Source organism: Hypomesus transpacificus, chromosome 1 (genome assembly GCF_021917145.1).
Source record: "Hypomesus transpacificus isolate Combined female chromosome 1, fHypTra1, whole genome shotgun sequence".
NCBI classification, from domain to species: Eukaryota; Metazoa; Chordata; class Actinopteri; order Osmeriformes; family Osmeridae; genus Hypomesus; species Hypomesus transpacificus.
In genome coordinates this window covers 5623092-5651090 of record NC_061060.1, presented here as the reverse complement: position 1 = coordinate 5651090, position 27999 = coordinate 5623092, and the positions used below count along the sequence as shown (strand labels likewise).

The 27999-nt window shown below is 42.2% G+C and overlaps 1 protein-coding gene across 2 annotated transcripts; it reads left to right on the top strand.

Moving 5' to 3' along the window:
• Positions 1-4: 4 nt before the first annotated feature.
• tsc22d3 (TSC22 domain family, member 3) lies at positions 5-27925 on the top strand. Of its 2 annotated transcripts, none has more exons than XM_047022249.1 (3): positions 5-779; positions 25601-25652; positions 26231-27925. In XM_047022249.1, exons 1-3 carry the CDS (start codon positions 472-474, stop codon positions 26504-26506), a joined length of 636 nt encoding a protein of 211 aa, XP_046878205.1. In that variant the 5' UTR covers positions 5-471; the 3' UTR covers positions 26507-27925. The 2 variants fall into 2 exon arrangements, with proteins under 2 accessions (XP_046878205.1, XP_046878213.1); XM_047022257.1 differs by lacking the exon at positions 5-779 and adding an exon at positions 24705-25022.
• The last annotated feature ends 74 nt before the right edge of the window (positions 27926-27999 follow it).

Below are 27999 nucleotides of genomic sequence, written 5' to 3'. Positions count from 1 at the left end.
TATGCACACACAGCGAAGAGAAAGTGTAATGGAGGGAAGAAAAAAAAGTGATAAGCGGCTTCTGGGCTTTTCTTTCAAACGCATAACCCGCTGAATTAGTGTGTGTGCGCGTGGGCTCTGCTGTCACAGGAGGAGCAAGGACGCCCAAACAAGAAAGAAATAGAGCGAGGAAGAGGAGAAGACCTAGCAACGTGACTGTCTGGGACACTTGACTATCCAAATAAAATCACCTGGGCTGTAGCAGTCCTAGCCGCGTCGCAGAGGAACACACCCTGCTCTCTCTTTCTCTGCACCTCTCTCACAGAGACTCACCACAAGCCAGCGGGAGCCACAGGAGAAGACAAGTGGACACAAGAGCTTTCTTATTTTTGCCAGTCTTTCTATTCAGCTTTCCTGATCTCACTTTCTCGCTGAGAGGTTCCACACCTGTCCTCCTCCTCCTTTCCTCCAAAGGTGCTCTCCTCCACCGTCATGTCAGATGAGGAGTGCCGCTCCCCCATTGGTCTGGACTGCTGCAGCTGCTGTTTGGACCTGGCCAGTGGGTGCGACACTATGCAGAACCGGGCCGGCCACGGACACCCTGGAAGCCCCACTGTCAGCCACTTCCGCCAGCTCCGGGACCAGCTGGTCTTCCAGAACCTGAACACTGACAAGCTCAACAATATCATGAGGCAGGACTCCCTGGAGTCAGTGGTGAGGGACCCCTGCTTCCTGCTCAACGAAGGCATCTGCAACAGCAACGACCAGACCATGTTGTCCATCCTGCTCTACTTCCACAGGTAAGAGGCCAAAACGAACAGTCAGTCAGCTGTCATACACACCTCCACTCTGTAGTTTCCGTGCTTTTGTTGCTTTTAATTCTTCTTTCGTCTTCCACCTCACTTGCACCTCACCTGCTCTCCTCATCCTCTTCTTCTTCCTCCCGATTCGGCCTTAGTCTGCGCTTCCTCCTCTTCCTCACTCTCCCCCTATTTTCACTGCCCTCACACTAACCTCATATCTTTTCTAGAATCATGACCCGCATTTACCTTGTCCATTAAAATACTTTGTAGACTTAACACTCTCCCTTTCGGTATCACTATACACCAGTTTCACTGTATACAGTTTCACCATAACTGTTGATTGTTTTGATTTTGATTGATTCTGTGAAGGGTGTTTGTGTGATATTTGATGTTAACACCGGTAATAATTAATTAAAATCGAACATGACAACAAACCAACCTGGTTTGCCAAGAAAGACAGGATTTGTCTCTCCCCCAAGGCTTGAAAGAATTCAATTGAGCCACAAATGTGTCATTCACAATTTAAAGATACATTTTCCAACCCCTAAAACTAAAGGATATTTCAACTGTATCATAGTAAAGTTGAATTGGAGTTAGGCATTATTTAAAAACTCACACTTCATGTTTAAATTTAATTTGACACATGTAAACAGTCCTTATGAAAGATGGTTCCTATAGGACTGATTCCTTCATTACTTTAATCTGACTGTCGACCAATGAGTGTAGTTTGAAATTTACCAGACTTAATCCTGTTGTCTGGATAACTGGATAACAAAATGTTGTTTATAAACTACCGGTCTGCGGAAAGACGCTGAGCAGTCTTTGTCAGGATTAACATGTCATACTGAAGAGTATTGCCAGTTGGCAGACTCTCATTGGTAGCTTTAACTCATCCAAGACTTTAACTATTACTTCCCCTACAACTTCCTTCACGTAAAGGTAGCAAATTACCATTTAACTAACCACATTTTCTACTCTGAGTTTTATTTCTGAAAGGGAGCATACACTTAAGATAATTTGGAGGTACTGTTCAAATTCACTTTACACATTTTATTCTGGGTTTCTGAGCTCTGAACTATGAAGTTCAGTGATAAATAATGACATTATGAGGGCCTGTTATCAAAGACCCACCTTTGAGTTCTGTATTATTACTTTAAGTGAGCTGTGTTTCTGTCAGTAAAACAAAGATATGGGGAGGATGTTCATGGCCTAAGTGATAAACAGCCATCTGTGGTTGCTGATTATTGCAATAAATGGACATTTTCTAGTCATAAGTACGATGACATCATATGGCAGTTACCCTTTGCCCATGTTACCCTAAGCCTCACCTGAACTGTTTAAATTCCATTTACCTTGAAGTCGGTGTGCACTGAAGATACCCAGGGGTCATCTTATTCCAAAACAGTGAATCCCAGTGGAAAACTGTTTGTTTGTTTTCTGTTCCTCCATGAAATTGTGTGTATTCTTATTTTGGACGTTAGAAAAGTGCATGCTGATGCAGGGATGTGCTGATGTTAGTCATTGTTCCTGAAATACTTCAGGACAGGTCTCCAAATGTTCTGGCTTAAGAAGTGAAAAAGAAGCCAACAAATACAGAACGTTCATACTGCTTGGCAAAGTTGATTTAGTATTTGGGGTACGATTGTATTACCCTAATCAAGGCAGGGCTGCCTCTCAATAGTCTATAAATATCATTTATTTTTAAAATAAACTAAATATGAGATAGTTCACTGGAAAAAAAAAACGTGTTATCTGGTTATTTATTTACAGAACCTAATGACAGTTGTGATTCTCCTGGCCGCTTTTGATGATATTGGTAGGAGTAAGATGGTGTGGTGTATTTGTCCATAGTTTAAGATTTTTCTATGTTGATATAACAATCATCATCATTTTTGTGCATTTTTCATTCGCAGATAGAAGTGGAATATCATTATTATTTTTACTCAGACAATATTGACTAGGGCTTCCAGCCATGCTATTTGTAAAGGGAACACTCTGTCCTTGATTATTTATAATAGGGTGGGTGTACCAGTTTGATACACTGTTGAACAGAGGGTCAAAAACCTTCAGGCCGTGCACTGCAGCAATGTTCATTCCTGCAAAGCTGCAAACCTCACCAATGAACTAGAGAAATAAGATTATGCTTGCTACCCTTGCCCGGCCTCAGCATAAACAAAACAAAACCTTAATTACGTGAAATTACAGTAATGTAAAATAATGTAAAATGTTTTTTTTTTTTTTATCATTATTTTTTATCGTGAACGTCAATGTTGCAGGGTCCCCTTGTGTTTTAACTTGCGATGACGATGTTGATAAATAGCATCTTGTATATATTTCCAGACACTTTACTTGTTCAAGTATGATTGGCAGGTCTCTCCATCTGTTTAATATGCCACATTATACCAGCACACTCAGAAAACAAAAACAGGATTGAGTAAAGTGACAAGGTCAGGGGTCAATTGGGCTTTGATTTTAACTAATTTAAATTGGTTGCAAAAACATATACTCAAGTTCAGATGTGCTCATTTGAACGCTTGTGTTGAGAATTAAAACTGATTTTGAGCCAAACTCCACAGGAGATGAGAGAAAGCAGAATGTAAGGGTAGGGCTGCCTGTAGGGTAGTAGACACAACTCTGACACTTCCCAGGAAGTGTACGCACTGTAGAGCACTTCCTGATTTGACTACAATGAAATTAAGTTGACCCCAATGGAAATGAGGATACAGGGAGGGAGCATTGTGGGTGAGCCACCATGCAGATGTTAATTACCTGAAATACTCAGTTTTGAGTGTGTGCGCGTGTGTATGTGTGCTTGCGTGAGTGTGTGTATGTGCAACCATGCCTTGCCTATTCTTGCCCAACTTGTACCTTCAAGTACAGGCATGGAATGTATGGAAACTATCATATTTTTCTTTCTCACACACACACAGACACACACACAAACACACACTATTTACTGTTTCTCTTTCTGAGAATCATTTGCTATCCCTGTCTCTCTTTATCCATGTCTCTGTCACTCTTTCTCTACACACTCACTCGCATACTTACAGACACACACTGCTCCAGTCAAACCAACACAAAGCAAAACAAAGCATGACTATGTCAAACAAAACAGAGAACTGTGCCTTACTAACTAAAATGTACTGCATATCTTCATACATTTCTCCAATGTTATGACCAGGAGGACACTGCATCGATCTTCAGTATCTGAGACTGAAGACTGGACTTTTGTTACATAAACAGCACAAACGTCATGAATGGTTACCAAGGCCTTCCTCTAAAAAAGGAGGTCTTTTTCATGAAAACTGATTTGTGATTCGATGGGGAAAGTGGGAAGGAAATGGTTGGTTTTGAGGAGCTTAGTTTTAGGCTGCTGCAAATTGGAAGAACCCTTACCTCAGCCTCCCAGTGCCCACTCGAACTGTCAGAATAACAGTCACCTCAGCACAGGGTCAAGTGCATGGTTAGCCTGGACATCATCTGTCAGCACTAGACTGTAGCCTAGAGACGTATAACGCAGCTGAGTCAATAGTCGATGGGAATTTAGGGACTTTTATTTTGGAGGGGAGAGTGCTCTTCTATATCGTGAACTAAGACTGTTGAGACAATCCAGAAAACCAGACACTGACCCAGTTTTGAAAATAGATAAAAAATGGTTAAAGGAAACTACTTTCAGGTTGTTTTGTATTCAACAATTGAATACTTTATTTATACAAGGAACGTATGTGAGCCAAGGCATAGACACAAAATCAATTACATGTACTATATTGTTAGCATAGAATAACAGAAATAACAGAATATAAAGTGGTCAGGCATGTCAGGTAAATGAACAAGGAGATAAGTAGTAGAGAGACAGCTGAATGAAGGGATTACAAATGAAAAACATCAAACTTCCAATTTACTCTCATTACATTAGACATACTAGCCTGAGGTAACCACACACATTTGGCCCACATTGAGTGGGCACCGCACCTCACACTATTTACCCATACAGATTACTGTAACATGTAAAGGGCTGTAAAGGGCAATATCATGTATTTTGTGACATCTAAATTCACGCTAATGGTGTTTAGAAGGGAGTGTTAGCACATGCATTGTAAGGCTTTACATGATACTAAGATGCTGAATAATTAGCATGTAGCGTACTAACAGCACAAACTGGAGGTGCAGAATGTTCATGCTGAATAGACACATACTTTCATTTAATTACATCATGTATTGTACACTGTGGTTCATTTGAAACTGAAAAGAACATTACAAAAGGACCCAGCAGGTTGAATAGAGAACCAAACACAACTCCAATGACGTAAGTTTGACACAATAACACCCGATAATTCAATTGTACAGTGTACAGTGTAGTTATTATTTACAAAAGACGTGGCTATTTACTTGGGTTCTCAGATGGCAGATGAAGGGATGTAAACAAAATAGAGATTAGAGGAGAAAACAGGAGGAAGGAAGTTGGGAAAAAGACCCAACTTGCAAGTAAGGAAGTTGAGGAAACAAACAAAAGTGAGAGGATGTTAATGATAGTCTAAACAATGGGATGGAAATTAAAGGGAGATTAAAAAAGGAATGACTGACGGCAAACAAGTCACATTTAGAATATTGTGTAATAAAGACAAAATAGAGACAATCATCTTAAAAATAAGTTAGTATCGGAGGTGTTCTGCGATAAGGGGAAATTTCAAGGTACTGTAAAACTCTTCAGAAGTTCTTATGTCAACATGTGGGATGAAAAAGAATATATACATATTTACACCATGTTCCATGTACATTTTCTACTACATATTGTTGCCAACTGCAGTATGTCACATTTGTCTTTTTCTTGTAAAATTATTGATTTAATAGATTTTTTCAGTTGGACAGGAAACTATACAGAAAAGTAAAGCGATGTCTTTATAATGGACTCCTTGAATTACACAGTTGTTGTGACTGGGTGAATGGGTTTTGGTCCTAAGCCAGTAGGTCTGTCTGGTATCAGAGTCCCTGCTAAATGGTGTGTTTATGTGTGTGTGTGTTTGTAGAGTATTTGTGTGTGTACTGGGTGTAAGGTGATACTTTTCTGGGTACCTCAAGGCATTACTGTAGACACCCACACACAGATTAGAGCATACTGTGGAGACGCATTCGATTACTGTTTTGCTGATTATTGTCCTTCTCAGATAAACATAATAATCTATAATCTAATAATCTAGTCCTGTACTTTTAAAGCTCCAAGGGTCAGATGAATCAGGTTGCTGTAAATACCAAGACACAGCACACTGTGACCCCTAGACCACAGGCTCTAAATTGCTGACATCTTGTCAACTTTGTCTAAAAGAAGCCTAACAAGGTTTATCAAATGCTAATTGCCATATATTTTAGAACATAATTGCAAGTCTGACATTACATACTCAGCAAGTTTGATACATACTATTTAAGAGTAAGTAATGTGAGTTGTTCAAGATACACACCAAAGATTGTTTTACTCTTTGGTAAACCACAATTTGATAGTGAACTTTTGGTGAATATTTTTTCAATATGAGAATTGCTTCCTTTTGTAAGAATTGCAATAGTGGTAAAGTATGTAACATTTTCAAAACTACACATCAGTTAAGAATGTGCTTAGTGTGTAATGTCTAATAAGTAGATTTTGCCGTTTCAATTGCTGCGATATGTGCAGAGTATTATAATATGGAGGACATCCATTAACAACCCTCTGTGTTGCCAAGAATGCAACTTAAACGGGTAAACATTCAACTTTGGCCCACTTTTACCACCCAACAGTACAATGACTTAAGGAAAGAGCAAAAGATAGATTTTTTGAACATTTCCCGTCAAGGGAACACATTGAATACCAATCACTGTTGGCACAGCAAACAAGACAAATTAAACTGACTGATGTTATATCAAAAGGCTCTCAAACAACTATTAATCAAAGATTTCACAGAAAAGAAAAGCACCACCCATCCATTAGCAAGTTTTCTTGTCGTTAAGTTATCCCATTTGTGAAACTCGATTCATCGAGAGTGTTCCAGCTGGCACTAGTGGTTCTTATATAAGTTTAGAGGGGTGTTGAGTGCCAATGTCTACTGCACACAGACTTATCTGGTTGGACACAAGCGATGGCGCCCATTTTGATAACAACACCAGACGGTCAACCCTGCCCATCCCACTTCACCTCAGATGAGATGGAGCTAATGCTGGAGCTAGCAGAAAAAGCCACTTATGCCATATTGTGATATTTCAGTGCCAACACATTATTGATCACTATTTACTGAAATCTTCCAGTGAGAAGTTCACGCCAAAGTCTCAAGTTTATTAAGAATGAATGTCATTTGACAGTTGCATCTAGATAAAGCCATTAGAGACCATTGTGTTGCCAGTCTTGAGAGGGTTTTGATTATACAGGTTATTCTTCCTTGGTGAGGCTGTGTTTCTCTCTCTCAGTGGCCAAACAATGCATCCAGACAGTCCCTTTGTGGAGCAGGTCTGAGCTGGCTCAACACTGGCCTATCAGAGTCTTCCTGGGCAGCATGGCGGGAACACACTGTCCCTTGTACGATCTCTTAGGGAACATATCCCGCCCCCCCCGGCACAAATTTATTGGTATGCGCACACACACACTGAAATGGACACACACACACACAGGCAGACTAGTAGACACACCTGGATTATGTTTACGGTTTTCCCACAGGGCACAGGTTTTGCCACAGGGCAGGGTCCATGGCACATAGACACTATGCCTGCTATAAGGATGTCAGATGTTACCATCCATTACAAGGAACAGCTCCTATCACAACTTCTCTAATCTGCATATTGTAGTCATGCTTTCCTGTGACAGAAACGATTATATTCAAGTGTGGTGATTAGCACAATTGCTTGTACCAACAAACTCTATGACATGGCTTTTTTTTTTTTTTTTTTTTTTACTATTTGTCCCCTTAAGGTTCTATAAAAGTAATACTTTCTTTAACATTGTTAGCCTGATTAATGTGTTCAAATGACACTTAGATTGATGAAAGTCTTGTAAAAACACAACTCACGAGGCACTGCATGACAAACATTTTATAAGATGGTCCGTTTTTCATCCTTTATGGTTTATCATTTGTCTGTAAAAAAGCCAAACCTTAGACAGATGCAGCGATACAATTACAATAATGTGCTTTGGTACTTATTTACGTATTCACGGTGTTTGCCCAGTTTGGCTTGCGACAGTGGCTAATTTAATCTAGCTGACATAAATGGCACATTAACTTGACTGTACAAAAGTCTACAATAATAACTATGTCCTAATGAAGAGTCACCTCAGTTGAACTTCCAGGGTTTGAATCTTTTTCAACCTTACTTCTCAAGTCTTTTCCCATCACTCAGTACAGAGATTAAGCATGTCAACACTGTGCCACAGGGTGGACAACAGTTGGGTAATGCTGCCTGCACAATCTTTTCATCAGACCATATCCAAGTATTCGTCTACTCATTGAACTCACAGCTCTAAAGACATGCCATCTTGCATGAAATGGGCAGGGCTCAAACAAACCTTGCTGTGGCACAGATGCAAAAGTAGAGAAATTGAGATTAAAAACAGGTTGATACAACTGAACGATTCACAACAAAGAAAAAACCCAGTCAAACAAGGTCAATGATTCACAGACTTAACTGTAACCACCACCATCCAAAACTATTGTAATGAACACAATTTCCTGTTTGCCCTCAGTGCTTCAAACTTTCCAAAACCCTCATTTACTCTGTTGGAAGACTTACTTTGGGCAAGAAGCTTTTCTGTGGACCCGGGTAATCACTTCTCTGGAAAGTTTACTCTATTGTTTACAGGAAACTGTATGTACTTTCCTCTCTGTCCAGTGACACAGTGCCAACAAGGTTATTGCAGCTGTCACACACAGGGGAAGAAATTCATGGATAACCTCTTCACCTCCACACATGCACGATTGTACACACACCCCACCCTCTCTTCATTTTTGACTGGTGAGATGCTGGGCAGGACACAATCAGAGCTGGAACAGGGTACAGTTAGGGTCTCAGGCAGGGGTTATGACTGGGACAGGGGCTGGAACAAGGCACGGTCAGGGCTGGGGTAGGGCACTTGAAGAACTTGTGAAGGACAGTAGTCGGCAGGGGTGTATCTTGGACTTAGTCATGGCCAAGGCATAATGAGGCAGGGGCTGAGGCTGAGTCCGAGGCTGCATAGGGCGTTGTTAGGGCAGGGCTGGGACTGATGGTGGGATGGCATAGGGCATGGTGAGGGAGAGAGCTGAGCTTGTGACTGGGACTGAGGCTGGCACTGGGGCTGGGGGCTGGTTATCATGCAGCCTTGAGGCAGGGCTGGAACCGAGGCTACGGCTCCACTCTGGCCCATTGGCCGGCAGAATAAAAAGATGTATTTGTCCTGCCAACCTCCTCTGTGCTAACTCGAGGCAGTTCTGTACAGACCGGAGAGTGCTGGGAGAGTTTGTGTGCCAAGTCGTCTACTGAGCCACTGATTGTTTCTGGCCATTCCCCAATAAGGGGAGGGAAAGAGCTGGCAGGCCGAGATGAGCAAAATATAACAAGATGCATCCTGTCTGAGACCTCACTTCACTGCTTTGTTTACAACACAAGGCCGTACCATGAGTATGTGGGGATCTCGGGGTATCTATGTCGCGTTTTCACGCCTTGTAGCGATCTCTGCCTCCCTCCTGTCTCTCTCTTTCCTGTCTCTGTGGATGCCATCTCACAGTCACTGTGAATGACTAATCACCCATGGCATGAAATGACCCCTGACTGGATTCTTTCCATGGGGATGTCAGAGCCATAGTTGTGATGATTGTTTGTTAACATGCTAGGGAGTTTTAAACAGAAGACTGAGTAAACAGACATAGGTCTGATTGGGACATGGACAGAAGCAGAGAGAGAGAGAGAGGGAGGGAGACATAGAGAAAGAGAGAGAGGCTAAAGCAGCTTAGCTCAGGGAGGCAGGGAGTTCAGTCTGCCAGGAAAGCCAAGACACTGAGGCAAGAATGTAAAACATGCTGCTGCTGCTACTTTCTGTCTCTAGTTTTGTCTCCTCTTTCTCTCACACATGCTCATACAATTGCAGTTTTAAAATACGTGAACAAATGCATGCACCAAGACATGAACATGCAAGCATATGCAAACGCACATGCATACCCATGCAAACAAGCGCATACACATGTACACTCTCAGTCTCAGACAATTCCCAAAGCAGTCTGCTTTGAATGTATCTGTTCAATGTCTGATATATAAAAGGTGTCCTATAAGGGAAGTATCTGGTATAGGACTGGCACTGTGAGTTGGTCTGGAATATGTGATCATACTCTGGTTACTCAACTTCTCTCTCCTGTGGTTTAACGGTACACTTGAGGTTGGAGGTCATACCAGGGCAGAGGGGTTTAAACAGTATGTGTTGATAAGAAAAAGTAGTACGTTATTTGGTTCAGCGGTACAGCCACTTTAATGGATGATCTCTCTCACCTGCATACTTACAGCTTGAACTCGTCGGTCGTAATTTACTTCTCCTTGACTTTTTTTGGTGTTTAATTTCAGGGGTTGTGTGAGTTTCCATCACTAACCGGCATGACGCAGCGTTTTGCGTGGATTGGGAACATTTGTTTATTCAGATATGGAAATAAAGTGACCTCTTGCCTAATATCGTTGTTGTTTCTTTGTTAACTGTGGCATGGCCCATTTACTGAACACAAAAAGTTTTGCCTCATAACCTGTTCTTGCATTTAATTGTAAAAGTGTTTGGCGTTGGGCCCTGTCATGGAGTTACGTTTAAGGACAACCAATCAAACTATTCTAGCTACACCTGGCTAGCAAAACATTATCAAGTATGTGTGTAAATGTCAAGAAAACTGAGATAACTGTAGCCTATGGATTTTTTTATTCAAACTGGTACAACTGCCATTTCCTTAAATTATCATACGGATGTAAGTGAATGCAGTGTAAAATAATCCCTTTGGAACGTGGGACAGTAAAAAACAAGACCCTGCATGCAAGGCATCGGGCCACCTGGGTGAACCTTGTCGACAGGTGAAAGTAACATTGTGACCGCTCAACTGTAAGCGATTTGTGTTATCTTAACAGATGGTTGACCGTTGCCCTGTAAACGCGGACCGTCTCGGTTTCTCTCTGTGTTACCTAACAAACAAGAAGGTGTCAATAGGTTTGTCTGGAAATATTGTCAATAACGACACACACAGACACAAAATGGAGTAGTTGAGCTTTAGTCTTGGGATAATATGGAACAACCATCATGGAACAATTCTGTTTGGCGTATCTGCTGTTGTTCAATAAATATTGTCAGCCACTGAACAGGGTGACTTTGTAGTGTTGTTTAAATACATAAAAGAATCACGGCCTAAATTAGAACGCCTGCATTGAAATTGTCCCCATCCATCTAGAATGGGCTACCTGTCTCAAGAGGATTTTTTTAACATTCAAAAATCTGAGTTGCTAAGGGAACAAGAAGTGTAATAATTCCCGAAGAGGGCATCCCTTTGGCAATATCTGAGATGGAACTATGCATTGTTATTTGAAATCACATGACCTTTTCAGGTTTACATGTGTCACCGTGGAAACGTCCATGAGAGATGGAAGCGGAGAGAAAAGGGCTCTTAAGAATGTTTTTTTCCTGCTACATTAGCATTCTAGACTGTGGAGGAGGTTTTTTGCACCTCTCCTTCAAAGTCTAGGTCAGCACGTAGGCTCCAGATGCACACACACACGCACACACACACACACCCACACCCTGGGACACAAAGATTACAGCAATAAATACTCCCTTATAAGCCGATTTAATGATAAGAAGCTAATCAATTTAGCCTGTGTCAGCATTGTCACTCATACAGTCCACAACAATCTACAATATGGTACATGGAGGACTCATGGGTGGTGGTTTACTCATAACACTCTTTAAAATTATGTTTTGGGGAAACAAACTATCTAAATGGCTTGCAGGAAATGGGTGAAAATCATTGGGTTCCTTTCCTGTCACAGTAGCCTAATAATTGACTACATTTTGCAGTATATTCATTTGAGTAATGAACTGCGTGCAACACATGCACAGACAAACACCAACAACACGTCTTTCAAAATGTTACAAATCTCCTGAACCTGTAGCCTACTGTCTATTTCAGTCTTGTTGAGACTTCGCTGCGGGTGTGTAGCACCTTGCTTCTCCTTCCCTCGTAAAGGGAAATGCGTCTTAAGGTAATTGTGTTTTTTTTTAAAGTTTACCTAAAGAACTGGGAGTACAGCCAAGACTTCATATCAGAGAAAAGCAGCAACAACAGCTGTGAAAGCCCTCCCCCCCTCCCTCCGTTCGCTCTTCTTTCTCTTCCTACTTTTTTTCATTTCCCTATTTTGGTGTTTGATAGCGGTCTTGCGAGACTTGGATAGGGTACAGGGCAGGGCAGGGCTCCCCTTGCAGAGTGAGCACACAGCACATATCACATGATACTGTGAAGTCGTGAAATGCTTTCTTTTGTAGTGTAATACATTTGTGTCGGGGCAAAAGATAGCCCTAGCGGTGATGTTTTGAAGTCTGGTGAAGGGGGCTTGATGCAAACTAGTTCGACACATTTATACCACAGATTGCTTGATAATTAAAATATTTTACAATAAAATTGAAGATAATATCAATATCTGCTCAGACATGTATGTAGGCTACACACTGTCTCTCACATACACACACCCACAAAAACAGAAAAACTAAATATTGTTGCCCATATTGTGTGTGTGGGATATCTTTAGAATGCCACTTCCAGGCATGACTCATGGCCTTTTCTAAATATAGAGAGTTTGTGTGTGGTAGCAGGTCATGTGTATCAACTTTCACCTTGTCCTCAAGTAGGAGTCACATCAAGTGTTATCTTGTGTTTTTGTCACCAACCAATCTGCTCGTGGTCTTCTCAGAGAGAGGGAATAAACTGTTGCGCACACTCTTAGAAGTACTGTAAGTTAATGTGTGCACGGTGGGTGCATATCCGATTAGCGGTTGTGTGTGCGTGTGTCTACGCGTAGGCGTGTTTTAAGGGTCAGCGGTAAAAATGAGTGTAGGCTACTGTAAGAAACTTGAACATCTCTGCTCTCCTGTTTGTATGTACTTTACAGACAGTGTTTTTGAGGACAAGCCTATATGTTCGAAGGACGCATGAGTGAGCTGCATTAATGTGTCCCTCTTTTTGGATTCAGAGAGCAAAAGGAAAATACACTCTTCCTCGACAGGGTAAACAAACGGTATCAAGCAACATTCTGGAGCCCCGCGTGACGTCATCTAAACCGCCGCCAAGCAACTTTGCTGTAAATGGAATTTGCGCGCCGGCCTCACCTAGCCTACACCATGAATTTCCACTGACAAAATGCATACAGACATGTCTGAGACATAATAATTACCTCAGACACTTAGTCTGCCAGATGATCAGGCTATGGTAGGCTTGTGCTAACAGACATGTGTACAGAGATAAGTAGGGCCAATTATAATAGGAGGGAGGACCAATGTTGGTATGGTCTACCAGGTACACCCCTGACTAAATTCAACGGTAAATATTTTGGCTAGAGTTATTTGAGAGAACACGGTTCACTATGTTCTTAAGTGGTGTTTTTTTCGTCTCAGAGGAGGTCCTGTTTGTCCCCCTCATAGACTCCGTTTTATGAGGCATCTTGCTGTGCTCCTTCCTGTGTGGTGGAGCCATAATTACAGTCTTGACAGGGAGATTAGCAATCTCACTAGAACACTGTTCACACAACACTGTTTCCAGAGATGAGTTGCGTAATAATGAAGAGCCGGCAGTTTGACACCCTCGTGTTGACAAACATCTTTGTTAAAACATACCCCTTTGATTTGACCTGACTTGTACCCTGCATAATACATCGTGCAAAGGGCGTGCATGTTTCAAGGTTGATGGCGCAAAATATTTGTAGGAGCTTTAATATTTATTTTATTTCAACAAAACACACCAGTGTTTCTACAGTACATTATACTGTAGGTCATTCATTTCATACATTTATGATCTATCAAACTCACAGAGTATACTCAGCACACAGGAATTAACATTAGGCTGGTTGTGCAGCTGTGCTCAGAAACGGGATCAAAATAGATAGGTTACTGTGTCCCTACCACCATCAATACCTCCTCTCAGAACTGGGTAAATTACTTTGTGTTATCTTAATTTATCTCACCTAGTGCAATGCAATCAACATTCCAGTTCCTAAGGGGAACAACTTTGAAACAAATCAATCACGACTCATATTTTCGAGATGGAGGGAGAACGAGGAGATGAACCCATCAGATAACACATCAGATAAGACACTGTTTAACTAGACCTCCTTTAAGGCATTTCTCCAATTCTTATGCAACTATATTTACATTTATTCATTTAGCAGACGCTTTTATCCAAAGCGACTTCCAAGAGAGAACTTTACAAAGTGCATAAGTCACTGATAATAACAACAAGATAGCCCCAAAGCATTGCGAGTAACCAAAACAAGAAGCACACATTGTGAACTACCAAAAAAACAAAGGTGCACCCGTGTCCTTTCCACAGCCTCTTGTCCTGATGACAGTAGAAACAATCATGAGGCTCTTCTCAGGCCCTCTTGCTGGGCGTGCATCCACTAACCTGCACACTCAAACTCTAGAAACTCACCACTTCCTCACCAATGAGGGAATACATTTCCATATATAATTCATTGTTCTGTAACAACACAGTCTGGTTTGATTGACGCTGAGCGCTCGCTTGAGTTTATTGTTCACTAGACTTTATGCTTCTCCAGGGTTGAAGTAAGGACACGCTCTCTACGCAACAGTGCAAGAATGCAACTTTACCTAATTTGCCTTTTCAAACTTTCACCCCACTCCCACCCTCCCTCCTTCTCTTTCTCTTTCTCTTTCTCCCTCTCTCTCTCTCTGTCTCTCTCTCTCTCTCTCTCTCTCTCTCTCTCTCTCTCTCTCTCTCTCTCTCTCTCTCTCTCTCTCTCTCTCTCTCTCTCTCTCTCTCTCTCTCTCTCTCTCTCTCACTGGGCATGGTGCCAAGCTGTCACTATGTTTTGGAAACCTCCTCTGAGCCTGGGTGAAACGTGCGATGGAGAACACTGATAAGTTGGCTCCTACACGTTCTCTGTCTTGTGTACGTGGGCAAAATCTTAGTTCAATCTTCAGATCATCCATCTCTCTCTTGTCTTTCTTCAGCGCACGTAGCCACGTTGACGTCACCACCACCACCACCACCTGTGTGCCCACAAAACTCTTGTGGCCATTACGTTTAGATCATTCTTTATTCCCTCATCCAGCCCTTTAAACAACTGGTGTGTGACAGGCGTATACAAATGGTTAAGAAATAATGCCTCTCTTTCTAAGATTCCTCTTCCCACTCTCTTTCCACTCTGGTTTAATCCACTGTTTTTTCAAATTTCACATCTCTTGCAAATATATAATCCAATTGAAAGGAGAGCCGAGTCTCAGGTGTTTGGTGAGTTCCCTCTATCTGCTGAACGGGGTCAGGAATGTGCAGGAATCAGCTGCCAGCTTAAGCAACGCTTGAGAAATGGCTGACGCTTGAGAAATGGCTCTGAGGTATAAATGAAACTGTCCGTTTAATGACGCGCAATGAGACTTATTCAATTTTGTGTGTGTTTCTGTGTGAGCGGGTATATGTTTATGACACGTGTGTTTTGATCAACTTTGTGTTAAAAAGACCATTTGACAGAAATGTTTTAATTTTACTTACGTAAAATAATCACGTAAAGGAATGACTTGCAGTGGTTGCTTGCATTAGCTGTGTCCTCAAGTAATCCCTTGTAACTCATGGAAAGAGGAATTGAGAGACATTGAAGCGTGTAAGATCTTGTGATCATTGTTGATAAGTTGCTACAGTTTCATTCTGTATGGTGTGTGAGTCTGTGTCTGACGACATTCTAAAAAGGCTAGATCTACTGTAAAGTAGATCTAGCTTGTGTCTGGTAGGGCACATCATGGGAGAAAGACAGATCTATCTGACACAGGCTAGACTGTATGCAGCCGCACCAGGACACTTATTAATACCGTATCGGTTTTTCCAGTTTTTCCACAGTCAGTTAGTCGCTCGCTCCTGGTGTACTTATACACGTACATGTGCACTAGCTGGCTCTGAGGACAGAACCCCTGGTCTCAGTGAGTGTGTGTGTGTGTATTGGGGGGGGTTGAGTGTGTGTGTGTGGGGGGGGGGGGGTGTTTGTGTGTGTGTGTGGGGGGGGGGATGTGGGGGTTGGATGTGGGGTGGGGGTGGGGCTTTGAACTCCAGAAAGGCAGGTTTCCTGTAAACTTCCCACCGCCGACTCACACCAGGCCTGCTTGGATCAGCAGCTTCCCCTGCCAAGCTTTCATCCAAAACATTGTCATAACATTGACTCATAATATACGATAAATCCTATTGAATAAAATTGGATACACCCTGCGCAGCCATTCTAAAATATGACAATCGCTCTCAAAAAATTGAAGTTAGAACTCTTACAAACCACAGAAATACAAACTCATGCATGAAATGAACAGCATGTAAGCCTGGTTGCGATATCACGCATGGTACGATGCGTGAGCGTGTCATGGGTTTCCGGTCCGTGAGAGTGTTCAGCATTGATCCTTCCTGCGAGAACACAGGCCTTTGATAGAGATCCTGCAGCTGCACACTGCACAGCTGATAGAGATACGAGCTGACGGCAAGATGAAAAGTAAGTGTATTTGATACACAAATACATGTGTGTATGTTTGTGTGTGTGTGTGTGTGTGAGAGTGACAGTATATAAAGAGAAGAAAAGTTTGAGGGTGTGTGTGTGTGTGTGTGTCAAAAAGATGCGTGTATGTGCTTGGTTATGTAACAACCATGCATGTTCAATGGGGCCTTGTGAAAGTGTAGCATAGACAGACAGGACAGATTGCATGAAAAGTGTTCATAAGAGTTGACCCCCAAAAAAGGAGGAAAGTTTTAGGGTTACGGTTAGTCTTACTGTAAATACTTAAAGTAAAAATATCCTTCACAATTCAGATAAAAACGTTTCAGGTCATCAGTCTCAGCCCCAGTCGGGGGGCTTTCACATCTATAGCTCCCCATCTTCAGTTCACTGCTCCCCAGCATGGGGTTGCTCAACACACATGCAGACTGGTTTCATTCTGTTTTCTCATAAGTCGTCCCCATTATCGGGCCAGACACTGTACCCTTGTGGCCGTCCAGGCCTTCCAGAAGATAACACAATCACACTGAGAAAGTTAGGACTCTCAGTTCTACTGCACGTCAGAAGCTGTACTTGCTGTGAGGTGACAACTGCAAGACTAATCAAGTACAATTTTTTGCCCCTAAAAATCAAGGGCAGCCAAGTCAATAATTGTGGTTTGGAAAGAACATTCCTCAAATGGCATTTGTTCAATTCAAGAACATCTGATTTGTAAATTACGTTTAGATTAAAGTTAGACTAAATGAAAAACTGCAACTCAACATTATGATATTCTGCCGTTGTGTACTCTACTAGTAGGATAATTAGTTATTAAGGAAAACATAGCCCTAACCCTAATGCTTGTTATTCAATTTGAGTACTGCAGTCATAGCAATTTTATTGTATGTATGTGTGTAATTAATGGGATTTATAAAGTTTTACTGGAATGTCTGCAGCGTCACAAGTTGTCAGGCAAATACAAATGCAAAATGTGTTTAAAAAGTATAGAGACAGCGCCATGATATTTTGATGTCCTTTGGCGCAGTTTCTACAGTGGATTAGTCATGACCAGGCCAGAACAGTACAGCTCAGTCTCATCTGGATCAACAGAATGAGCGACAAGCTGTGTTTGTCACCAGCGCAGCGAGATAGTGGACAAAGAGTGTCATCATGTGCAGGTGTGGGGGAAGCAGCAGACAGCAGGGAGTCAGTCAGGACTGTTCAGTTGACATCTCCACATGTCAGCCACTTAATCCACATTTTGCTGACACAGAGAATGGGCCAGATTGTCTGGTCCTGCTTAGGCCTGTCCCTAGTCCCCTCCTGGTCCTGCTGACTCGAGGTCACACAGCTGCACTGGATGACACAGGCACAGGGAGTGGGGGAGAAGAAAGATGGGAGGGGAGGAAGGAGATAGAAAAGAGGGATTGAGGAAGGAGCATGAGAAGGACTAAAGTTTAGGGGATGAGAAGTGGGAGCCACCGTAAGTCAAAAGTTTTGAGTGGCAGATCAATGGTTAACAGAAGAGTATTTCAAACTCTAAAGTAAAAAACAAGAAACAACATCTCAACGTTGTCAAGGTAAAGGGTTCGAAAAAAAATGTCAAGGAGTATTCTCGGGGGTTTCTTGGCTATTGCAGTTGGATATCTTATTTTCTTTCAACAACTCATCGCTTACAGTTTGGCCGTGGTCTGAATAGTCTTGTGAGTGTTCAGCACACTTTGTACCTCACTGTCCATGTCAGCTCCCCTCCCTCTGGAGACTCCTACTGATCAGACACAGCTGAGAAAGAGAGGGTGGGGGAGGCAAAGTTACTTTGACCTCCTCAACCTTTTGTTTCAAAATACTCGACCGTATGAACATGCTCCTTGTTTCGCTCACTTTGTATTCCACTACAAGTCTTCTTCTGGATTCAGCAATATAGAACTCAGACACCGTGTCCACCTTTGAAACTCCTGCGAAACATTCTAGACTCCCCCAGTCATCAGAAGCACAGTGAAACCTCTTTCAGAATACTTGCTCTACTTTCAAGCTATTATTGGACAGAATTGCAACATATTTTAATTGTCTGATATTTTGTTTCAGAACAGCAAGCTGTTATAAACAAAATGTCTGTTGTAAAACGAGTAGCCCCATGAGAGCTGGAGAGACTCAACTGTGAGTAACTACAAATAACCCACAGTTCATCGCTGTCCAATGCAGCATGGTCAATTGAGCCTAGCAACACCCTTTTGACCTTTGTGAAGTCAACCGCTGTTCTATAACTGGAGACCTCTCGCAGTGTGCCATAAAACTTCAGTGAGTGGGCTACCCTTCTCCAAACAACCGAGGTTTGCATTGATGTGTGTCTCTGAGACTCTGCCAACAGTTCAAGATGTTCAAAAACACACAGCTCTACCTTTGGGAGGAACAGAACTCCTGTCGGACACAACACCCAACCTTAAAGGTTTCTCCTCACAAACTAGGAATGAAACACACACACAAACACAGGCCCCCCAAGGAATATATACAGGTTGAAGGAGAATGATTTGGCAAATGGGGGCAGGAGCTGGCCGGGACATGATCGAGGGTTCCTAAGAGAGAACGTATTAACAACAGCGCCACTCCTTTATAACATAGAGTTGGAATTCATGTTCAAAATGTCAACAGAGTCATGATAGGCCCCCCCTTTGTCGTTGACTGTGTGAGTCATGATGGAACCTATGGGCTACTGTGCATTTGTGTATCTGAGCAGTGGATACCACTGGGTCATCTGATATAGCCCTTGGGGGCGCCGGGTGTGCGTGTGTGTGTGTGTTTCCTTCCTAGTTTGTGAGGAGAAACCTTTAAGGTTGGGTGTTGTGTTAAAACAGATGGTACACCTGTGAGGTTCACCGACAGGGCATTCTCCATGATTTACTCTGGAACACACACACACATGCACACACATTCACACACACTAATGTCCGCTGGTTTTGTAACTATTCAAATACAGAGTTACATAAGCATGGCTCGTGTGTCATCAGATATCACGGGCTAACGCCAATAGCGTGCGAGACATCGTAATTACAAAGGTGCTGCATAATTCCATGGATGTAAGAGAACCCTGCGTGGGTGTGGAAACAGAATAGCTGCTGTTTGCCTCATTTTCCTCATAGCTCCAAAACAATGTCATTAGTAACACATACAGTATCATAGAACATGTGAAGAATGGTGTGTGTTCTCCATGGTCATCTCACCATGGTAACTGTGGTTGACCATTTTCTCTCTGGATTTGTCCTCCACTATAAGATGTCATGGAGTGCTATCCATTGAGAAGTAAACTATCCACTATTGAGAAGTGCTATCCACTTCCTGTAAAACACGGCAGGATCACTGACGGGGTTGGGGTAGAAATCACCCATATATAAATGTATATATATATTTATTTATTTATTTTCATTGCTTTTATTTGACTCCTCTTCTGGGATGCCCTTGAGCTGGCTGTGAAGTGTGATCCAGCTGTGAGCTTTCATCGATCTGTCCCCCTGCTGTCAGGGATGTCTGGTTGATTCGATGATATTCGATTAACAAGGGACAATGCAGAGTGATCATTTACTCAAGGTTGCATGGTTCGTGGGTCACTTTGGAAGGTTAGGCAGGATTCTCACCATGCAGGGAGAAGGACTGATTCTGTCATAATTCACCACAGAAGCCACACAAACAGATATTTCTGATATCCACAAAGCTTTTTGTATCCAGATCTAGTTTTGTAGCACATAGTAGATGTATTCTAAAAGCACTAAGAAGAGCCCTTATATTTTTTTTACTTATTTTGGAAAGCCGACAGTACACAGACAACATGCTAGGTGCTATTCTGTACATATTACATTGATAGTCAATGGTCTTTGTAGTAATGTATGACTACTTTAAATGTATATTGCATACTGTTTGCTAAGAGCATGTGAGACTAATGGTAAGACAGGTTCTTGTTTGTCTCCCTAATTAATCCGTCCATTACAAACAAAGACATGCCAGCCATCAAACTAAAGATTACTTTGTGGTCATGCCTGCACTTATAACCCTTTAATTGGTCTTTCTGAGGGGTTTTGTGTAGAAAAGGCGTTGTTTGTCTGACATAACTCTTACAGTAAGTATCAAGGATTGAAATACACACTCAGCAGGAACCCTTTTTAAAGTTAATAATTGTCTTGTCAAAACTTGTTTTCATATTAGTGTCATTTTCCCACAGATATTGAAGGGACATTATTCAACATGCAAATACTAAAGGTCAACATGAAAAAGTTTTAATAGATTAGACTATGATGTCTTGAGAAAGACTAGACGTTTAGAAGGCACATGTCGGTATCAAGATAAGACGAGTTATAACTCATTTCATGTCAAAGAACAAAGCACTATTGTACTTTTATGACGTCTAACAAAAACAACTTTTTATGAACTACAGAGATGGGTATGATGATAACAGCATATTCCTCTGAAAAGTTTAACAGATAAGACACTGTCAGTTTTAGAAGGATTCCATGACGTCATTGAAAGATGTTACCTTTTGCGGTATCAAGAAAATATTGACCATTAACTTATTTTTCTTTCTGTGTGGGTCAGATTCACATGAAGTGCTCTGTTCTTGCATGGGTTTGTTGTATTATGGGGTATGTTGTCGTATTATATCACTGTGGATTCCCTGTAATAGGCTGAGACATCTCTAACCACACAATTACCATTGTGTGCGCAGCCTCTGGCCAAGGTCCAGAAGTACTGTGCCTGCCCTGTCACCTCCTTTGTGCATTGAAAGAAAAACACACACAAACAACAACAATAGAGAAACTGTGAAAGCATCTCCCTTCTTACAAACGCTCCCCCATTTGTCTGTTGGTATGGGGCAGTTGAAGTCGCGTCCCCATGTCCCCGCAACTAGTCAGGCAAAATCTGCCTCAAGACCACCCTGTGCGGGGTGCTCCTATCGCTTTTCTGCCTCGGTGCCTCGGTCACAACATCTCCTGGGCCCTGAGAGAGCCGTGCACTGCCCGCCCCCCTACTCACCCAGTCTGTTCAACAGGAGGGGTCGCCGGTAAGTGCAGTGGTGGTGTGTATGCTTTTAACCCCTTTCATAGATTCAAAATCTTAGGATTGGCACCATGGTAGAATTTGATGTTCACTGTTCTGCGTCGGAATCTATGAAGAGTAGAGACAGTGTGTGTATTTGTGTGTGTGTGTTTGTGTGTGTGTAGGAGGGGATTTCCCTCACCGGTATAGGTGATGCGACGTGATGCAGCAGTTCCAGATCTAAGTGATTTTTTCTGAGAGAGTTTGAAGATGGAGTGGGATTTTCAGTTTTGACATTTAAAATGACGTTCCTAGGAGTAAAGGATTGTTGAACACGTTTTAACTCAGTTTAATGCCTTTCGGCAACTCTGAGTGGATGGCTTCTGATAAAAAAAATTGTTGTGTTTTGTTCATGACGTGTACATTTCAAGTAGATAAACTTGAGAGATCAAAAATGCAAAATTCTATTAACCGCTGTTGTGATACAGGACAACTACAGTCATTCGCCTCATGCTTAGGCAGGTCTGGAACCAGTGTATATTCAAGGCATATTAGTCTGTAATGAAGATGATAATAATTGTGAGCAGTTGTTTTCTTGATCCCATGGTCTGCGCTGCATTGTGTACTTCGAAACCACATAGTTCCCCTAAGGGCACCCAAAAGAAAAATCAAAGCTTGAGAATTCAACTTTGTAGAACAGGCACACTCCCACAACAGTAGGAGCCTTGGCTTTACAAAGAATCATGGGAATAGGGATGCAGAACTTTTATGTAATTCTATTGGCTCTCTGTCTGGGGACATCTGATGGAAAAAATGGTTCAACGCCTGGCTACAGTGACTCACCGGGAGTCGGCACTCAGAGGCTCTGGAAGGGCCTGGGGACAGATCTGACTCAGAAGCACCAGTCCAAAACAGATGAACTAACTGAGGTCTTTGTTAACACTTACGTTTTACAGTCACTCAATTTCCTACGTGAGATGTAAATTGGGATCTCTCTTCTTGGTTTTACATTAAGGGGAATTAGACATGCATCTCTGTATCACGCACATACATTCTTGCATTCCCCCCTTCCACTTCTCTCTCTCTTTCTCTCTCTCTCTCTCTCTCTCTCTCTCTCTCTCTCTCTCTCTCTCTCTCTCTCTCTCTCTCTCTCTCTCTCCCTCTCTCTCTCTCTCTCTCTCTCTCTCTCTCTCTCTCTCTCTCTCTCTCTTTCTCTCTCAGCGTAGTGTATCTCTCAGCTGGGCAGCATCTTACACCAGACAGAGATGGTAGTACAAGCCACAGTGTGAAAGAAGAGATCCTTAACCGTCTCAGAACGGCAGGCTAGCCTGCTGGATGACAGTTCACAGCAGGTACCGAATAGACCGGGTCCTGGCTGCCGTCTTGCTCAACTTTTCATTGGCTTCCCTTACCCAGCAGAATCCTCCCTGAACTGAACCATAGATAATTAGCTTGACTGGAACTCTGTAGGTGTTCATGCCCCTGGCGCACTGCAGTCCTCTCCACAGTACAGTCGACAGATGAGCCAGGCAGTAGCACATTGCCGCATGAAACTTCAACCGACAGGTTTAAATAGATGGCACATCCACAGTTAATGGGGTTTTGGTTCAATCTTGTTAAGGTGTAGTTTGACACAGTCTCGCCTCACTAATGATTAAGCGGATCATGTACATATCATTTAGTTCTGAGTTTGGAGAATATTGTACATTTCTTTGAGGTATTACACTAGGTGTGGCAGCAGCATAAGTGTTATTTATCACATCATTGTACATTTTACATTACTAATTAACTAGGAAAAGCTATTCTATTTCACCAACAAAAATCACTAAGCCTGTTAGAGTCACTTAGCGGCAAAACATTACACACAGAAAGATAATCTAACAATTCAAACCAACAATCTGCTACTTTTCCCATGTGCACTAAAATGTGTTATTGGCCTAAGACGTGCGCTAACAATAAGGTCACACACAGGACAAAAAAACAGTTGTCCATGACTAATGCCACATGTTTTTATGTAATATGTTATTACATTTTTTATCCTGCACAAACAAGATTGTACAAAAAGGTGGAGCTATAGTAGACCTATAATTAACAGTGTTTGCCCCATAGCAACAAGGCAGTTATTTTGGTGTGGCCACAAGTTGGAAAGTTGTCCTTTTATGAAATTGATATTTCAAACCTCTTTATCTTTAATGTCATGGTGTACTCAGGCAGGGAAGCATAGACATTCTAAATGACCTAAATGGTGCTGCACACTGAAACTCTGTAACTCTCCAATTGAATATAAATGAAGATGCATCCCATGCATACTTTTCTATGGATTTTCTGCATCCACTGTGTCTGAATCACTGGATCACTGGATGACTCTAACAGGCACACAAAGTGCTCCACGTCTTCATGTTTTTGTGTGGATGTCTTAGTTTTTCAAACAACAACGTTGCTGTCAACAGAGGAGTGAAAAATTCCAACTGAATATTTGTGTCCTTGACTTGATTGAGTCTGGTCATAAATATAAGCCAGTTACCTGTATTCTACTGTTTGACCACTAGAGGCCAATATAGTTCTGAACTTGGTGCTTTTGTGGAAATTTACTGGGGAGTGGAAAAGTACCTACTACCAAAGGATCCCCCCCTCCCCAAATATAAGCTGAGGTGTCGCAATAATGTCCTGCTGTTGCGTATTTTAATGATATATATAATGTTAATGCAACCAAAAGCTAAACTAAAAATATGTTGCAACATAATCTATTGTAGTTACTTAGAAAGATATCTGTTCAATGGGCCTACATAAAATAATGTGAGCTTGCAGTTATATAGTACTTACAAATAAATTAAAGTGTGATACAATTAAAATGCTTACCATAGAGGATACGTTGATATAGTTAACTTGCTGGAAATAACTAAGAGATAGCCTTAAGCTTTATACAATGGTTATTTATTGTTGGTTATTTTGATAATGGAATGTTGAAAATATCACTGTTTCTAACTTACAGTCACCTACACTTCAGTTCATATAGACTAACATACTGTTCCTGACGCCCATAATTTGTTTTGCAGCGTAAATGCACCTGGCTGTTTGTAACTGCTTATTTATTTGGTATAATAAGTCAGAACTTGGTCGGCGGGTCAACTGCAAACTTGTTGTGCTGGAGTGAGTTCAGAAAAGGGGCAGTCCCGCGTCAAATGACGTCAGGATGCGGTCCTCTTATATAGAAGCCGGCGGCAGAAATAGTATCATTCACTGAAACTAACGTAGCTTACACCACAACAACTGCACAGCACTCAAAGAAGTCGAGTCGTGCATCGTGATTGTAGCTGAATCAAGAAACAAACCGGATTAATATCTAGTGTATCAACCGATCGCAAAAGTGGCGAGAAGTATTATTCAAACGAGTCTGGTACTCAACATGAGCACGGAGATGTTCGCCAAATCACCAATGGAGGTTGCGGTCTACGAGCTGCATAACTTCTCTATCTCCTTCTTTTCCTCGTTATTGGGGGGAGACGTCGTATCAGTCAAACTTGACAACAGGTAATAAAAACGGACTTTCATAGTGAGTTCATTCATGCAGCAGTAATTTTCTTGCAGATTACTAATCAATATTTTACATTTTAGGTTATCTCTAAAACTAGAAGTTTTCGAAATCTAAAAGTTCAATTTTTGTTTAATAAACACATGACGTTGTTGTTGGATACCATCAAATGTAACGTAAACGTATGAGCTTAGCTACTAATAATTTTGAAGATTAATAAAACGTCTGCTTGTCGCATGTTGAACCATGTCAACTTAATCAGCAATAAAGTAGCCAATGTGATGCGTCTCCGCGCTAAAGGACATGAAAGTACACTAATATAGAGTACACTGAAACCTGTGACGACCGGTGAAATTAAGACTGGGAGGGTGTGAAGTCCAAAAAAACAACAGCAGAGAAATTATTCTCTGCTGTTTTAAATCTTTTGAACTTCCCACTCATAGTAGGTCTAGCTGAAGGTTAATAAAAACAGTGTTCAGTGAAATCTGGACCACTAAAGCTATTTTTTGTGTTGACAAAACTGATCTTATGTAATGGGATGGATGATGATAGTTATTATCCTTTTCTGTTTCCTCAGTGCCTCTGGTGCTAGCGTTGTGGCCATTGACAACAAGATCGAACAGGCAATGGTAAGTTAATGCAAGACTGCACATTTGTAAAGTTTTTGTTTGAGTAAGCCCACCTGTGTAATAAGTAATCTGGATATAGCAGTAACCTAGTAACCAACAAGCGAAGCCACAGTAGCCTCGGCCAATGCCCAGTTCGTGAGAGGAACATTTGCAGGGTTTGAGGGATGTGCTTAGGTTTGGCTGCACGCCTCATTGCACGTGACAAGCATGTGGTAGTGTACTTACTGACACAGAGGGAAGAGTACGCAGGAAGGCCGCAGAGGGTGTCTGTGTGACTGTAGAATTACCACACTATCTAAAGTGAAAGATTCTCCTAAAAAATTACTGCTGCATGTCAATCTAGTCTTTTAGTGAGTCTGTAAAATACTCTAATACAGTATGGGATAAATTTACATTCTGACAAGCCATTTGCAGTTAAACGGATTTCTAAATGGGTTCAGTCGAAAAAACAGGAATCAACCAGAATCAGGAATCAATAACTTAAGTTAAAGAGGAGAGATATGCTTTTTGTCTATGTCTTAAGTTGTGCCTAATCATGAAAGTGACGTTCTCCCTCTATACTTCTCTTATCTTCTCAGGATCTGGTCAAGAACCACCTTATGTATGCCGTGCGTGAGGAGGTAGAGATCCTCAAGGAGCAGATCAAGGAACTGGCAGAGAAGAACAACCAGCTGGAGAGGGAGAACAGCCTGCTGAAGAACCTGGCCAGCCCCGAGCAGATGGAAAAGTTCCAGTCCCGCGTTCCCTCCGACAGCCTGCTAGCCCTCGACAACCAGCCAGTGGTGGGTGGAGGAGGAGTGGGCTCACTGGGCCATGAGCAGCCATGCACCATCAGTGCCGGCTCGGCTGTGTAAATGGCTCTGGACTTAGGGCGTTGGAGCCTCCGCTCAAACCTGAAAAAGGACCTCCCTAAGTTGTAAACGTCGCCGATGGCCGCATTTCTGATGAAAGCCCGGCTGCCTGTTAAAGGTCGATGAGACATCCACCAATGTAATTGAAACAAAAGCACAAACTGACGCTCTGAGTGGGCTGCGCCGAGGCCAGCCCGCCAGTCTTGCGACATCAGACTTTGTCTATCGTTTTTTTTAAGACAAAAGCGCTATGAGAGAGGGCTTACCCAGCCGGAGAGCGCTTGCTTTGGGACAGAGCGGTGTCCTTTCCTCCCTTACCTGCACCAGGAGGGGTCCAGCCTCTCCCTTTAACACCCCCCTCCCGCTGTAGAGGGGGCAGAGGGCAGAGTGATGGAGCTGGCCCCAGGAAGAGGGGAGGGGAGGGACCCAAGCTGACAAGAAGGGTGTCTGATATGCACTTTCTCAGCCTCTCCATCGTCACAGGTCAAGCCGAGGACAAAGGAACTTCTTTGAGACGTCCCTCCAGTCTCACCAAGAGCCCCACGTGGATGTTTGTTGTCCATATCTCTATACAAGCTCAGTGGAGTCACTAAACTGTTCATCTTTATATGACTGTACCCATATCTACACTTAGTGTGTTCACATGTCCATTATTCCTTTAGCAAAAGAGTCAAGGGGACAACTTCCACTCCTTTGGGGTGGAGGTGTTAGAGTTGACTGTTGTAAGAGAGGTTGTCAATGCTCTCAGCCTGGCTGCCTAGCTGCTGATTGCCACAGTGATTCAGTCATAAGCATTGCTTATATTCTCTGCAGTTGGGGTTTGCTGCTTATGGGGGAAGAAAGTCCTGCTATTTTCTTTGTTTATGTTTTGTGATTCTGGCAAAATCAAAACTTATCATTAATAGGAGCAATGTATACTGTCAGGTAACAGATGATTACTATAGGGGCGTGGACATATCCGGCCCCTTTGCCTAGTTTTGTAAATGACTATGTGTATAAAGTTGAAGCGTTCAAGAGTAGCAGCAATTACAGGAGATGAGTGGTGGCTGGCGTGTGTTAGTTGAATCTCGCCCCACACACACTCCTGACTTTTGCAGATGTATTGGTTCTATTATGTTTGGATGCCAACTTGAAACAACGGCATGACAACAGTGCCTACTGTCTCCTGATTTCAAAGGAACACACACTTCCCCAAACTAACTTGTTTTCTACCTACCAAAGACTTGCCTCGTCATACTCACAAACCAAGTGTCCCAGGACCATGTGTACAAGCTCACAGGAAGAAACAGGTATCGTTAGAGGTTCATTTTTTTGTAACAATTTGTAACGTGGGGTTTTGTTGCCGTATTGTGTCCATGGAACTGCTATTCACAATGTATGGATACAAAATGCACATTGCAATAAACCTTATGTTTACAATGACATTCTTGTTGTCTTTCATAGCTTGGAAAATGGAGTGCAAATGATAAATGTTACAAATCATACACTAGCCATTA

What these genes read in the sequence shown, in the direction of transcription:
- tsc22d3 (XM_047022249.1), top strand. Translation starts at nt 472, where the DNA reads ATGTCAGATGAGGAGTGCCGCTCCCCCATTGGTCTGGACTGCTGCAGC. An exon ending in ATCCTGCTCTACTTCCACAG is followed by an intron (nt 780 to 25,600) that starts GTAAGAGGCCAA and finishes CTGTTTCCTCAG; the next exon opens with TGCCTCTGGTGCTAGCGTTG. An exon ending in ACAAGATCGAACAGGCAATG is followed by an intron (nt 25,653 to 26,230) that starts GTAAGTTAATGC and finishes TTATCTTCTCAG; the next exon opens with GATCTGGTCAAGAACCACCT.